This window comes from Natator depressus, chromosome 12 (assembly GCF_965152275.1).
Source record: "Natator depressus isolate rNatDep1 chromosome 12, rNatDep2.hap1, whole genome shotgun sequence".
In the NCBI taxonomy this organism is placed as follows: Eukaryota; Metazoa; Chordata; order Testudines; family Cheloniidae; genus Natator; species Natator depressus.
The window spans coordinates 3,082,938-3,099,108 of NC_134245.1; the positions used below are offsets into that span (position 1 = coordinate 3,082,938).

At 46.8% G+C, this 16,171-nt stretch overlaps 1 protein-coding gene across 1 annotated transcript in view; it reads left to right on the plus strand.

Annotated features, from left to right (window-relative positions):
• Positions 1 to 16,171, plus strand: part of HYDIN (HYDIN axonemal central pair apparatus protein) — a 443,011-nt gene that overhangs the window by 130,910 nt on the left and 295,930 nt on the right. Inside the window, exon 8 of the mRNA XM_074968344.1 lies at positions 7,751 to 7,952. Within this exon, the coding sequence (XP_074824445.1) occupies positions 7,751 to 7,952 (202 nt within the window). The remainder of the gene's footprint in view (positions 1 to 7,750; positions 7,953 to 16,171) is intronic.

The following is a 16,171-nucleotide window of genomic DNA, read 5'->3' on the forward strand; positions in this document are numbered from 1 at the left end:
GACACCATCATAGGGCCTAATCACATCAGCCACACTATCAGAAGCTCGTTCACCTGCATATCTATCAATGTGATATATGCCATCATGTGCCAGCAATGCCCCTCTGCCATGTACATTGGTCAAACTGGACAGTCTCTACGTAAAAGAATAAATGGACACAAATCAGACGTCAAGAATTATAACATTCATAAACCAGTCGGAGAACACTTCAATCTCTCTGGTCACTCGATTACAGACCTAAAAGTGGCAATTCTTCAGCAAAAAAACTTCAGAAACAGACTCCAAGGAGCGACTGCTGAATTGGAATTAATTTGCAAATTGGATACAATTAACTTGGGCTTGAATAAGGACTGGGAGTGGATGGGTCATTACACAAAGTAAAACTAAGTAAAAAGCAATGTCTCGCAATGTCAGTGTCCATTGTTGAAAGCTGAGGTTACACGGTGAGTGTGAGAGTGTTGCATTGCCCGTCATTTCTCTACCAATAGGCTGACCTTTCCTTCTGTGCCAGTGGTGCCATGAAGGAATGGGAAGAACAAAATGGCTTGTCTCCACAGTACAGATCATGGTGGTGAATCACAGAAGGCAGGGATTTAGTAGTGAAAATCTGGAGGTTATCGGGACCTTGTGCTTTAGCTTTCTTTATAATGTGTGGGGTTTACTGCTGATAAAGCTCTTCTACTGGTTAGGGCTCATTTCAATGTACAGTGGGATTCATTAAAAACTTTGCACTCACACCCCGAATACCTGTTGGAACTGGATCATTTTCCTATATACAGAATAGATGTCACTGTGATACTAAATTCACAGAGGCAAACTGTGAGCTTCTGCTGACCACATCTATATATGCTGATGGATATACAAGTCCCTGTTTGTTCATTTTAGTGCAATTCTTGATTCTTGAATTCTTTGATATCAGATAGATTTACAGTAGTTACCTGAACCAGTCCCAGGGGCTTGGACAGTCTAATTTCTGAGCAGTGACCTCTTTTGAATCACTAGTTAATTTCTTTAATGTTTCTGTCCACACATTTTTGATTTCTAGAGCTAGTTACAGTAGTGATTTTTCTGCTGTTTTAGATAGGGCTGTTCCACTTGTTACAGAGTTGGCTGGGAACCGCTGTCTCTCCCCATGGCCCTGTGTATTGAGACAGATGATCTGTCACTGTAAGGGTATATGGAGGAGAATTATGTTTGAGTCTGATTTTAGATATCTGTTGGCACAACTTTCTAGCTCAGAAAGCAAGAAAAACCTGTTAATGCAACACTAGGATTAGGGCTTTCATTCCCTAAAGTCTGGAGATGCCAAACCCGGGTTTGCAGAGCAACAGTAACTCACTCACCTGTATTTGCACAGCTCTGCATAATAGCGAAGAGCACAATAATTATGTGCCAAATGTGTTACTGGTGCAATAAGCAAATCTCCACTGATTTCAGTGGAGGAGTGTTAGCTATGAAACTGGGCCTCTATATGCAAGAACTGAGTTATGTTTGCTGTGGGACCATTGTTCACTTAAAAACTGAGTGTTGGCATTGCATTTAATTAATTTTTTTGTGTGGAATAACCACTGAGGGAGGGATTTGCCTGCGAGCCCGGATCTCCTGCCTTTTGTGTCACATGCAAGTGATCTTGGAAGAGTGTACTTTTATTTTCCATGCAGGTCATCACTGACTACAGCATGTTGAACCTTTCATTAGTGAAAGTTGCCAGTGGATTCTTAGGAGTTATTAACTTAGTCTCTGCTGCCTTGAACAGCATCTGATTTGTTTGACACATTTTCCTTCTGATCAATCAGCACCTGCTTGGGAAGGCGAGAGCTGCTTGAAGGATGGATTGATTTGTTAAGTGGTCTATTGTGCATTTGTTTACCAGGCTGTTGGGATGAAAGTCCTTGCACTTGTTTCCATGTCTGCCAAAATTTATATTTCAGCCAGGCGGGTACCATAGCTCATCATTATCACAACATCAATAATGGTTAAAAATAGGCACCATCATCCTGTATATACTGCAGCCACGTCTTTCAGAGCTTCCTCATTCTCTGATAGCGCTGGGCTCTTCCTCAAATATATTCTGAGAGATTCCTCCACTTTGCTTCCATTTGTAGTGAAGCCTGTTCCATGACTCCCAGTAATTCCAGTGACACAATGTATGATTGCAGGAGACATCTAACTCGTCTATGCTCCCCAAGGGTGGTGCGGAGCAACTGATGGGCCCCTTTTGTCCACCCAATTCAAGAAAGGGCTGGGATTGGGGGTACTGCTTTGCCTGTCCCAAAAACCATTTGGAGCATAGCACTTAGATCAGAGAGCTGCCTGAGGGCAACACAGCTTATCCTGTTGACCAGTATTGTTTCATTGCTTCCTTGTACTCCCACATCAGTCTGTCTCCAGCTGGTGTCTCTTGTCTTCTACTTAGCTTGTGAGCTTTTGCAGGCAGGGACCATTTGTTTATTCTGTGTCTGCACAGGGGTTCTGGTCCATGGCGAGCGCCTGGATACTACTGTAATACAAGTAATAAATTGAAGAATGTCCTGAGCTTTTGTTCCAGTCTGGAAAACAATTCTTTAAAACTGTAGATTTCATCAGTGGCAATTATTAAGGGATGACTTTTATAAATGAGCAATTGCTGAAGGCCAGCATAAATAATGCAGTGATTTAACAATGTCCAGAAGAGGCTCCTGGATACAGGCTGGTGGGAACAATATTGAAATTACCTGCATGTAGAAGTCTCTCACTTCAAGAACTGTAACTGGTGTACTGCCATGAAGGAAATTTGAGTATGGGAGCTTACATATGGCCTCTCCTCAGCCCAATGAAGATCAAGTAGATCTCTGAGGCAATGCAGTTAGTCTCCCTGGAAGTGAGAAGGACCAAGTGCCTCATTCTTGAGTATCACCTGCTGGTGACTCCAGGGATGGTCCAGTGGATAAGGTGTAGGTTTGGGAGAGCTGGGTTCTCTTCTCCATTTTGCCACAGACTCCCTGCGTAATCATGGGCAAGTCACTCTCTGTGCCTTAGTTCCCCGTCTGTACAACAGGGAGTATAGAGGATAAAAATACATTAATGCTTGTGAGGTAGAATCATAGAATATTAGGGTTGGAAGAGACATCAGGAGGTCATCTAGTCCAACCCCCTACTCATGGCAGGACCAACACCAACTAAATCATCCCAGCCAGGGCTTGGTCAAGCCGGGCCTTAAAAACCTCTAAGGATGGAGATTCCACCACCTCCCTAGGTAACCCATTCCAGTGCTTCACCACCCTCCTAGTGAAAGAGTGTTTCCTAATATACAACCTAGACCTCCCCCACTGCAACTTGAGACCCTTGCTCCTTGTTCGGTCATCTGCCACCATTGAGAACAGCCGAGTTCCATCCTCTTTGGAACCCCACTTCAGGTAGTTGAAGGCTGCTATCAAATCCCCCAAATCCCCCATCACTCTTTTCTTCTGCAGACTAAATAACCCCAGTTCCCTCAGCCTCTCCTCGTAAGTCATGTGCCCCAGCCCTCTGATCATTTTCATTGCCCTCCGCTGGACTCTCTCCAATTTGTCCACATCCTTTCTGTAGTGGGGGGCCCAAACTGGATGCAATACTCCATATGTAGCCTCGCCAGTGCCGAACAGGGGGGAATAATCACTTCCCTTGATCTGCTGGCAATGCTCCTACTTATACAGTCCAATGTGCCGTTGGCCTTTTTGGCAATGAGAGCACACTGCTGACTCATATCCAGATTCTCATCCACTCTTATCGCCAGGTCCTTTTCTGCAAAACTGCTGCTTAGCCAGTCGGTCCCCAGCCTGTAGCGGTGCATGGGATTCTTCCTTCCTAAGTGCAGGACTCTGCACTTGTCCTTGTTGAACCTCATCAGATTCACATACTGTGCTAACATACTGTGGTAACTGTGGCCATATAAGTACCAAACAAGACAGATATGGAGCCATATTAATGCCCATCTGAGTGACAGGCTATAATTTTTACTTGCATTTCCAGTAATGAATTATGAGGACTTTCTCATACCTGTAAATCTTCAACTGCATTTATTGCTTAAAGAGGTGACAGCAAAGCCCGATTGAACCTTTGAAAGCCGGGACAAAAAGAGTTAAATCTGAATTTCCATATTTCCTAGGCATTCAAAACTTTAGACATCTGCTCATGTTAGCTTCTTAAGAGATTCTCATTACAAATCCCAGCAAAAAGAAGGTGCTAAGGAATAAAGGAGCAATACATATCAATGAAGATGAGAAAAACATGCAGCATATTATTCAATATGTCTGTCTAATCACTCTGTTTATCCTCCCCTAACATCTGGAGTAGTTGATGATGAAATATTGGCTGCAGCTTTAATAAAAATCCCAAGTTAATTTTGGAAGTTTGTCGAATAGTTTTCTCACCCATTCATCGAAATAGGCATTCAGATAAACAAGGTGCTCTGACTCTGTTGTAAGATCAGGATGAAGAGAGATGTTCTGAAAATTCTTACATCTAGTAGTTCGGATGGCATTTCCTGTATTACTAGAGTTCTCTGGGATTCTGTATCACCTTGTTTATTTTACACATTCAGTTGTTTCCTATGGCATAGGAAAGATAATTAGCTGGCTCAATCTCTTATTTGAGAAGGAAAAAAGGTACCATGATATGCTAAATTCCATGTGTCCATAGGCTTGCAGATAAATGCAAACTCCAAACATACCTTGGTGCCTGCTGTGTCAAAATACCTTTCGAAAGCCCCACGCTCCAGTTACTGTGCTTTGCTAATGTATTAAAAGTCCCTTTTGATTTAGATTTCCAGCTTAGGGTTTCCTAACTGGCTGTAGAGTGAGATTGTCTTTTATTTGTCCTGCCGCTATGTAAATAATTTATTTAAAAGTATCTAAGGGCAAGATGATTGACAGTCCCCGTAATAAGGATGTATTCTGTAAAAAAGAATAGGGCTGACATGTCCAGTTTCAGTAAGCATGTGGTTTCATGGCTACAAAACATCCCAAACTACTAAACTGCAGAAATCTACCCTGTCAACTGAAATTCTCAACCACTGTTACAGTCAAGAGATTTATTTTTCTTATGTATTAAGATGCAAAGAGTCCTAAATGAAATGTCACATCTAATTTGCTGCCGAAGACATGAAGCCTGCAACGGCCCTCAGCTAACCCTGACAGCTCCATGCCTGGTGTCAATTCATCTGCCTCGCAGTGAAATCCACAGCATACTGCTGACTCATTGGGATCTGGGCTCTCTATTGTATATTTAGCTATTCATGGATCTATATATTGAGTATGCTTTCAAATGCATCTCCTCTTCTTGCAGCAAAAGCCCCAGAGCTTTCAGTGGAATCCCTAACACTTTTTACCCAGGCCAACACTTTGAAAAGAGAAGGCACAAAATCGTGGCACAGAGCCTCGGCTAGTGTAATTGGACGTGGGTCTGTTGACTTCTGTGGAGCAACACTGATGATTTATACCAGCAGAGTATCTGGTCCGCCGTGAAAGCTTTTGACATGTGTCCAGGTTCTGTACACCAAGCCTGGTGCACATGTCGCCTGTACCTTGGTGTGCTCCATCCCCCAACTTGTGAGCATGCATCAGGGGCCTGGTGTGTGCTAATTGGGCATGCTCACTTTAAAAAATGTCAGCCACTTAGACTCTTCTAAACAGCAATCCACTCGTTTTCTGCGATAAATTGTCTGTTATGCAAGCCAGATCCTCAGTGGAGAAATCATCCTCTCTCCAGCAGTTAGACTCAGATGTCTGTATCACAAAAGGACCATTGCAGTTGGCACTAAAGCCTTGTGAGCATTGTCAGCAGAGAAGATAAAGTTTACATGAACATCCACTCACCAAGGCCTAGGCAACACCAGAGCAATATTTTACCTGTCCTGTGAAATCAAGACTTCTCCTACATTTAATCCACATTTCAGGAGAGGTTTGCAATGCATGTAAGTCTTTATCTGGTTTGACTAATGGTCCATGCCCTGGACAAATCATCAGTAGCCAGAATATTTAGCCTGCTTGTTGCTAGGACTCAAAGTGCTCGCAGGGTTTGGGGTGGATGGTTAAAGCCACCTGAGAGTTCCAGACATAGAGCAGTTCTGATGGGTAAACTTAAGACAGAGGGAGACCAGACATGCCTTCCACACACACACTGGGGTGACTAGAAGCAGGGCACACTCTCATGTGGCTCCATTCCCTGGGGCCATGGAGGGACCCCCTTGTACCAGAACCAGTGTCATTGTGCTGCGCAGTGCCTGGGCCAGGGTTTGGGGAGCTCCATGCAGGACAAACACACTCACTGTGTGCCAGGAGTGCAGTATGCTCAGTGCTCTCTGTGTGCTGTCATACAGCAAGCATTTGTGGGCAGGACCATTTACTGGCCGCCCTCCCATCTACTGTGTTCTGGGTCACGAGGAGCAGCAGACACCACTCCTGCTTTCCAGCTGGAGTAGACACTGCTGCCAGGAGGTGGTGGGGATTATGTGGCCTGATTGAGAGGAATGCTCCAGCATGTGGCCTGGCTGCTCAGGCTGTGCTTGGAGGCCAGCCTTTGGACCTTGTCTCTGCACAGAGAGAGATTTAGAAAGGTCATTTCTAGGTAGAAAGTAGAGGTGGGCCTGGACTTACATGCTTGTATGGCAAGTAAATGTATTTTTCTTGGTGGTTGCTTCCTCCCACAGGACCCATCACCTGTATGCAAACAGCAGTGTGTGCTAATGCCTCAGAGCCACAGTCTGATTTCGTGCATGTCCCTGCAGCCGCCTTGCTGGAAACTGTTAGATGGGCAACTTTCAAAATGCTGGTGTCAGTTGTGTTATAGGCAGGAGCCCTCGCTGTGTCTTTAAAAGTGCTGGCAGGTACTCAGAACACGGCATTATCATGCATTATCCATTGTTCTGGGCAGTCAGCAGCCATCTCCACTTGGCAGATAGGGAGGAACAGGTTAGAACTAGTTGAAGGTAAAAATTTCCTGACTAGTTTTATTAAAATAGCTGTGAGCACATTCACCATGCAACTGCACACTTGGGGTAAGCAACAATAGCAGGGCAACAGCAATGCTCGAGCGGGACTGTAGTAGGCATGCTGGGCGCCAGCCCCTGTCCATGGCCACACTCCACAGAGCCTCAGTTCAGTGTGTTCAAGTCAACCTGTCATTGTCCTTCTCATAACACTACAGCAAACAGAGAGCCCAAAAGAGGCTCTGGCTTGCTGTGTCTCACTTCATTTTGGATTCTCTCTCCACCTGTCAGTCTGAACCACCATGTGTCCCAGGTCCTGTCAGTGTAAGGTGATCAGGAAAGGGGGCATTGCGGTGATCAGCTCTGATCCATGAAGTACACAGGAGGCCCTGAGCAAGTGGTGTCTAAGGTGGGACTTTTCAAAAGCACCCACATGATTTAGGAGCACAGATCCCATGGACTTTCAATAGAACGTGTGTGCCTAAATCACCAACACACCTTTGAAAATCCCACCCTAAACTATTAGCAGCCTGAGGAGTGGGCATCTCCACAGAACTCCAGAACTGCAGTCTCACTCATTGCAGTCCCAGTGTACCATCGCTGTGTACTCTTCCTTGGAAAGAGAACATGAGTACATCCAGTGGTGAGAGCTGAATCCACATTGCTCTTGGCCATGTCTGCCATGAGGATATGTTAAATATATCAGTTTATTTCATTATAGATCCTTCCATATTGATGTATTGCCCTAAGCAAAAAATTCACTTAGCAAAGACCACTGAGTTTCTGTCCTTTGCTCTGTTCTAGGTGAGGATATCCACATAAGTTTGTATGGAGCGGCCATAGACGTCAATGTCAGACTGGACAAGAACTCCTTGATGATTGAGAAGACATACCTTACTTTAGCAAACCAAAGATCGGTGCTTATACACAACCGAAGTGACATCATAGCACACTTCCAGTGGAAGGTCTTTGTTACCCAAGAAGAGGAGGAGCGACAGAAGCTAAGGTTAATTTGAAAGATAGATTGTTTTCAATATGATACTCAATCTTGACTAAAGCCCATGTTCAGTCTTTCCTGTTCTTGAGTGGATTAGGGCAAATTAAATTTCACTCTAACCACCCAAGGCTAGAAATGCTCCATTGGCCTCTAGGGCAGTGGTTCTCAGCGTTTTCCCTACTGGCCCCCACCTCTCATATAGCCTTTCTGTTTATTACCCAATGAACGCCATGGCTGGATGGTTTCCCATATTGAAATGACTGCACATTTTTACCATAAAATGTTAGCAATGACAAAGCCAATGTCTAAAAAACATCTCTACCAATGAGGAAGCTCTTTGCTAACCATAGCCATTCTTGTTCCCTGGGACCCTCTTGCCTTTCAGACTGCTCGCACTCCATAGGAAGGCTAATTTTAGGGCTTGGCACTTTTTTGGAACCCTCTTCTCCTGTCAGTGAGAATGTATAGCTGTAGAACACCCAGGCTTAACATGTGGGAGAAAACGTGGTTCAGCCTGCAGCAGTGACCTGGGGATGTTTGTGCTGTTACCATCCTCTGCTGAGGGCATCAGAGACTCATTCTTCAAATGTCATAGCAAACAAATGGACAAAGGGACTTTTCAAAGTCTCGACGTAGCCTGTACTTTGGCATCCGCAGAACTGGGCACTTTTGGGAGCTCTAGGTTTTGCACTTGCCAACAGCATTTGTTTGCACATATCAAATAGCTTAGGGCCACGTGCACCCCTCTGTTGAGGGGAGGGGAAGGGAGCAAAGGCTGGCTGGTGGCCATAGAAGGATATCTGGGAGTTGTGTGGGTTTTGTCTCTGTGGGCTCCATCTGGGGTTCCCTCACACTTTCCCTGACAGAACAGCCAGACAGCCTTTCCTGGTCCTTTGTGGGTATTTTGTATGATATCTAGGCCCTCAATCATATCACAAACTTTAAAAGAAGGCCAAAGAGAGGTGAGAGTGGAGTGTGTGTGGGTTTCTCTCTCAGAACTCTGGAGTTAGGGATATCCTCCCTGCACGCATACTCAGCACCTGAGATTTCACTTCCCTTTGCAGGTATGAGGTCATGGCAGAAAAGTGTAAGTGTGTATGAGAAGTATGCTGGGAGAGTAACTAGTCTTCGGCTGCTCGTAGGCTTGCTCCCTGTGTTTGCATGGAATTTCATTCTAGTAGCAGTGAGAGTTGCTAGCACAGAACAACAGTGCAGCAGGAGACAAAGAAAAATGGCAAGGACATATGGCCAGTAAAAACATCCTGAGATCACGGGGCCAGCATGAGGGGAAAGTCCTGCATAGGTGAGCATGGGACAAAGATCTCATCTGGGATAAAATAGAGGGGGAGGGGGACTTTCTTCACTGTGGGACAGCTGTTGTCATATGTCCACACTAATGGTTGCACTTAACAGTTTCAGAGGTGAATTTGGGAATTGCACTGAAAAGACTAGGTGATTTGGGGATCTTGTCTGTAGCTTTTCATACTTGGATGGAAGTAAGTGTCAAAAAGCTACACTTTAGCCCAATGATGATCAGGGAAGTGCCTTAGACTGGAGCCAAGTTTTTAAAGACTTCTGAGCAAATAAAGATCAACATAATTAGGTCAGCCATGCCTTAAAGGGCATAACTAGTTTTCCACTGTTCTCTGTGTTTAATTACATAGTATATGACTTCTGTGCAAACTCAGTGTTCCAAAGGAAAATCTAATGACCTTCTGTTTGTATTTCCCTCCCTGATTTCTTCTGTACCCCTTTATGTTCCTCCATCCTAGGAAAGGCAAGGTTTCCCTGTAGCCAAACCCAACCAGGATTTTGTATTTGATTTTCTGATAACTTCCAGTTCAAGATTCCATTCTGGATTGTTTGCTTTCTACTAGTGGTGAGCCAGTGGGATGGCCCTAGGTACATGGCAAGCGGCTATGCCATCAGACTCCTAGCACATCCCTACAGTACAACACTCCCCTGTTTGCTGTGATTCTCCCACAGGGGCATTCACAGGAATTTAAATTTGACCCCTTTGGGGGGGCATAGAAGCTTGCTATCCCCCGACCTGGCCCCGGCCCAAACTTGATCTTCCCTCCCTCCACCCTGCCCCTCTCCCGGTCCTGGCAGGAACTCAATCTTCCCTGCCTCTGTGGCCCTGGAGCCAGAGAAGTTCTGTGCACCTGAGGATTATTGGGGGGCCAGTACCCCTGCTTGCTCCCCCTGCACACGCTCCTGTTCCCCCATCTTCAAAGATCAACTTGGGTCTCCCAAAGATGAGAACCCTAACCCATACCTTACCAGGTGCTGGCAACCTGCCCTACAGACCTCTCACCAAGTGCCCTGAACTGCTGCCCAGCTGCCAACTTAATTCAGGCCAAAACACATGCTATTTGGGATATTGAACTGCAGTGTTGAGCTCCCTGAGCACACACTGAGATCAGCCAACTGTATGGAACCCAAATATCAGGAGTTAAACAGATTTGGGTCCAGGGCTAGTTCAAGCCAATCAGCAGCCTTGGTGAAGCCATTTCATTCACCTCATCTGTCTACAAGGCCAAAGGTTGAGCATGCATCTTCTCTACTCCACCTGGTCCGAATTCTCTCCCGTGCCAGCTGCAGGTTCAGTGGAGCACCCAGAATGGAGAAAGGGGTGTTTGTGGAGTAGGGTTGCCAGATGTCTGGTTTTCGACCAGAACACCTAGTCGAAAAGGGACCCTGGTGGCTCCGGTCAGCCCCACTGACTGGGCCTTTAAAAGTCTTGTTGGCAGAGCTGCAGGTCTAAGGCAGGCTAGTCCCTTCTTGTAAGCTTCCCTTTTGAGTTTAAGCTCACAGAAGATTTCTCTGTTAAGCCAAGCTGGTCGCCTGCCATATTTGCTATTCTATGTTATTGCTATACTTAAACTACTAGACCTGTCTTCCTGCCATATGCGCTTGCTCACAAATGCCTGGTTGTTTAACTCTCCATACCTAACTGTAGGAACACAAGAACAAAATTTTAAAATATATTTTTGGCTAGAGCAGGGGAGGGTTGGAGAAAAAGAAGAGGTGGCTCCCTCCCCTTCGCCACAGATGGTGACCCTGCTTCCACAGCTGGTCAGCAAACATTTGTTTCATGGAGTAAAACTCTCTGGGCTGGGCAGGGGAAAGCTTAACACTGCATCTCTCCGTAGCAAGTCTCTTCCTGCTTGGAATATTGCTGTGTCCAATCAAAGAGGTGCTGCATGCCCCACTTTCCTAGCTAGAAGCAGCCACAGGGTGACAATTCTGTGGGAGACAGTGCAAGGCATGACATGTAACAAAATGGGCAGGGAAATGAAAGCAGAAGGACAGTGATTATTGCACTTCCAAAGTCAAATACAATTACAAAGACAGTTGGCTCGTGGTTAGTGCTAACTTCACATAGACAAAGCCTCAGGCGGACCCTGTCACCAATACCAGTGCTGAAAATATCCCTTGGACTAGCTCTGCATTTAGTTCAATAGGAAAATTCTATCTATAGTTGTTCTAAAATGCTGCGTATCAGGATAGCTTCCTGCAATAAAATTCAGGGCCCCTGATCCCAATCTGTATCACCATGTGATAATTCCAAGACTCCTTCCCAGAACAGTCCCAGGACATAGGTAGCAATAGAGAGCTGGTTGAACGGATAAGTGGCCAGTCCTTTGCTTTTCCTTGTGTTCCAGGATGCAAGGTTTCCTGGGCATGGCCATGCACCAACCCCCAGCTTCCTCCACAGTAGGGTTGCCAACTTTCTAATCGCACAAAACTGAACACCCCAGCCCTGCCCTTTCCCTGAGGCCCTGCACCCTTCCCCACCTCTTCTCCGAGCCCTCCCCACCACTCCATTCCCCCTCCCTTGGTGGCTCACTCTCATAGAATCATAGAATATCAGGGTTGGAAGGGACCTCAGGAGGTCATCTAGTCCAACCCCCTGCTCAAAGCAGGACCAATCCCTTCACCCTCACTCACTTTCACTGGGCTGGGGGAGGGGGTTGGGGTGTGGGAAGGAGTAAGGGCTCTAACTGCGGGTGCAGCTCTGGGGTAGGGTTGGGGATGAGGGATTTGGGGTGCAGGAGGGGGCTCCAGGCTGGGGCCGAGGTATTTGGAGTGTGGGAGGGGGCTGCGGGTTGAGGCAGGGGGTTGGGGTGTAGAAGGGAGTATGGGCTCTGGTCTGGGGGTGTGGGTTCTGGGGTGGGGCTGGGGATGAGGAGTTTGGAGGGCAGGAGGGGGCTCCAAGCTGGGGGGTGGGGCTGAGGGATTTGGAGTGTGGAAGGGGGCTGTGGGTTGAGGCAGGGGGTTGGGGTGTGGGAGGGGATACGGACTCTGGGGTGGGACCGGGGATGAGGGGTTTGGGGTGCAGGAGGGGATCTATGTCAGGGGGGACTCAGGGCTGGGGGTTGGGATGCAGGCTTACCTCGGGCAGTTCATGGTTAGCGACGCAGGGGGGGGCTAAGGCAGGTTCCCTGCCTGTCCTGCAACTGCGCTGCACCTGGAAGCAGCCAGCAGGTCCGGCTTCTAGGCAGGGGGGCCGGGAGGCTCTGCGCACTGCTCTCGCCCACAGGCACCACCCCCTAGTTCCCATTGGCCGCGGTTCCTGGCCAATGGGAATGCGGAGCCGGTGCTCAGGGTGGGGGCAGCATGTGGAGCCCCATAGCCCCCTCACCTAGAAGCCATACCTGCTTGCCACTTCCGGGATGCAGCGCAGTGCCAGGACAGTGCATTTGTGAGCAAGCGCATATGGCAGGAAGGCAGGTCTAGTAGTTTAAGTATAGCAATAACATAGAATAGCAAATATGGCAGGCGACCAGCTTGGCTGGAAGTGGAAGTGGAAACTTGGACAGATGACTAGGGAGGAGAATAAAAATATGGTTTGAGCATGCAGGGGTGTAATCAGGAAGGCCAAAGCACAACTGGACTTGCAGCTAGCAAGGGATGTGAAGGGTAACAAGAAAGGTTTGTACAGGTATGTTAGCAACAAGAAGATGGTCAGGGAAAGTGTGGGCCCCTTACTGAACCGGGGAGGCAACCTACTGACAGATGATGTGGAAAAAGCTGAAGTACTCAATGCTTTTTTTGCCTCAGTCTTCACAGACAAGATCAGCTCCCAGACTGCTGCACTGGGCAGCACAGTATGGGGCGGAGGTGAGCAGCCCTCAGTGGTGAAAGAACACGTTAAGGATTATTTAGAAAAGCTGGTCATGCACAAGTCCATGGGGCCGGATCTAATGCAACTGAGGGTGCTGAGGGAGTTGGCTGATGTGACTGCCGAGCACTGGCCATTATCTTTGAAAACTCGTGGCGATCAGGGGAGGTCCCGGACGATTGGAAAAAGGCAAATATAGTGCCCATCTTTAAAAAAGAAGGAGAACCCAGGGAACTACAGCCTCACTTCAGTCCCTGGAAAAATCATGGAGCAGGTCCTCAAGGAATCCATTTTGAAGCACTTGGAGGAGAGGAAGGTGATCAGGAACAGTCAACATGGATTCACCAAGGGCAAGTCATGCCTGACCAACCTGATTCCCTTATATGATGAGATAACTGTACAGATCTGTGGATATGGAGAAAGTGGTGGACATGATATATCTTGACTTTAGCAAAACTTTTGATACGGTCTCCCACAGTATTCTTGCCAGTAAGTTAAAAAAGTATGGATTGGATGAATGGACTTTCAGGTGGATAGAAAGCAGGCTAGATTGTCGGGTTCAACAGATAGTGATCAACGGCTCCATGTCTAGTTGGCAGCTGGTATCAAGCAGAGTGCCCCAGGGGTCCGTCCTGGGGCCAGTTTTGTTCAACATCTTCATTAATGATCTGGATGATGGAATGGACTGCACCCTCAGCAAGTTCGTGGATGACACTAAGCTGGGGGTAGAGGTAGATATGCTGGTCGGTAGCAATAGGGTCCAGAGTGACCTAGACAAATTGGAGGATTGGGATAAAAGAAATCTAATGAGGTTTAACAAGGACAAGTGCAGAGTCCTGCACTTAGGACGGAAGAATCCCATGCACTGCTACAGGCTGGGGACTGACTGGCTAAGCGGCAGTTCTGCAGAAAAGGACATGGGGATTACAGTGGATGAGAAGCTGGATATGAGTCAGCAGTGTGCTCTTGTTTCCAAGAAGGCTAACTGCATACTGGGCTGCATTAGTAGGAGCATTGCCAGCAGATCGAGGGAAGTGATTATTCCCCTCTATTCAGCACTGGTGAGGCCACATCTGGAGTATTGCATCCAGTTTTGGGGCCCCCACTACAGAAAGGATGTGGACAAATTGGAGAGAGTCCAGCTGAGGGCAACAAAAATGATTAGGGGGCTGGGGTGCATGACTTATGAGGAGAGGCTGAGGGAACTGGGCTTACTTAGTCTGCAGAAGGGGGGATTTGATAGCAGTCTTCAACTACCTGAAGGGGGGTTCCAAAGAGGAGGGAGATCGGCTCTTCTCAATGGTGGCAGATGACTGAACAAGGAGCAATAGACTCAAGTTGCAGTGCGGGAGGTCTAGGTTGGATATTAGGAAATACTATTTCACTAGGCGGGTGGTGAAGCACTGCAATGGGTTACCTAGCAAAGTGGTGGAATCTCCATCCTTAGAGGTTTTTAAGGCCCGGCTTGACCAAGCCCTGGCTGGGATGATTTAGTTGCGGTTGGTCCTGCTTTGAGAAGGGGATTGGACTAGATGACCTCCTGAGGTCTCTACCAGCCCTAATCTTCCATGATTCTAAGTATACAACAGGGGAGCTGAATTCCTAGGTGCTGCTCCTAACTCCACAGACTAATTATGCAAACTCGGGCAAGTCGCTTAAGCTCTCTACCTCGGTTTTTCAATCTGTAAAATGGAGAGACCTACCTCACAGGCTTAATTCCTTACTGTTCACACAGTGCTTGGAGCTCCTGGTACGGAAGGTGCTATAGACATGGAAAATATTATTTCATTGGGCAAACCACATTTTGTCTGTTTATCCTGGGAAAACCAGGAGCTGAAACAAGGGTAGAAAAATCAATGGGACTTGTGCCTCTAAGTTGCTTTTGAAAATTCACCCAGTCCTTATCCAAATATTATCCTTTCTGATGATCACTGCTGCTGTTGCCCCGCCAGTGGTAAATGGCCTTTTTCGCTGTGCTGAGCTAAGTGTATGCTACCTGACTGCCACATGCAGCACTGGTTGAGGGGGTAGGTGGACTCCACATGGTACCATCAACTGGTAGAAGCTGTGGAGCAATAGGAACTTAGACACACAAGTCCCATTGACTTTCCCACTGTTATTCAGGGGTCCTAACTTTCAAAAATCCTGTTCTTCAGCAGCTTCAAATGGGGAGGCTACTGGCAACTGAGCTTGGAGAAAAATTCCCCATCATGCCAGTGTGGAAACCAGTTGATTCAGTTACCTCCTCTGTAGTGCCGTGGGTTGCTTCCTCATGCACCACACTGCAAGTTCCATCACCCATGCATTCACGTGACAGCCTTTAGCAATACTTTGTTTATTAAATTCATAGATTCATAGATATTAAGGTCAGAAGGGACCACTATGATCATCTAGTCTGACCTCCTGCACAATGCAAGCCACAGAATCTCACCCACCCACTCCTGCAATAAACCTCTCACCTATGGCTGAGCTATTGAAGTCCTCAAATCATGATTTAAAGACTTCAAGGAGCAGAGAATCCTCCAGCCAGTGACCCATGCCCCATGCTACAGAGGAAGGTGAAAAACCCCCAGGGCCTCTTCCAATCTGCCCTGGAGGAAAATTCCTTCCCGACCCCAAATATGGCGATCAGCTGAACCCTGAGCATGTGGGCAAGATTCACCAGCCAGATACCCAGGAAAGAATTCTCTGTAGTAACTCAGATCCCACCCATCTAACATCCCATCACAGGCCATTAGGCCTATTTACCATGAATAGTTAAAGATCAATTAATTGCCAAAATCATGTTATCCCATCATACCATCTCCTCCATAAACTTATCGAGTTTAATCTTGAAGCCAGATAGGTCTTTTGCCCCCACTGCTTCCCTTGGAAGGCTGTTCCAGAACTTCACTCCTCTGATGGTTAGAAACCTTCATCTAATTTCAAGTCTAAACTTCCCGATGGCCAGTTTATATCCATTTGTTCTTGTGTCCACATCGGTACTGAGTTTAAATAATTCCTCTCCCTCTCCAGTATTTATCCCTCTGATATATTTATAGAGAGCAATCATATCTCCCCTCAACCTTCTTTTGGTTAGGTTAAACAAGCCAAACTCCTT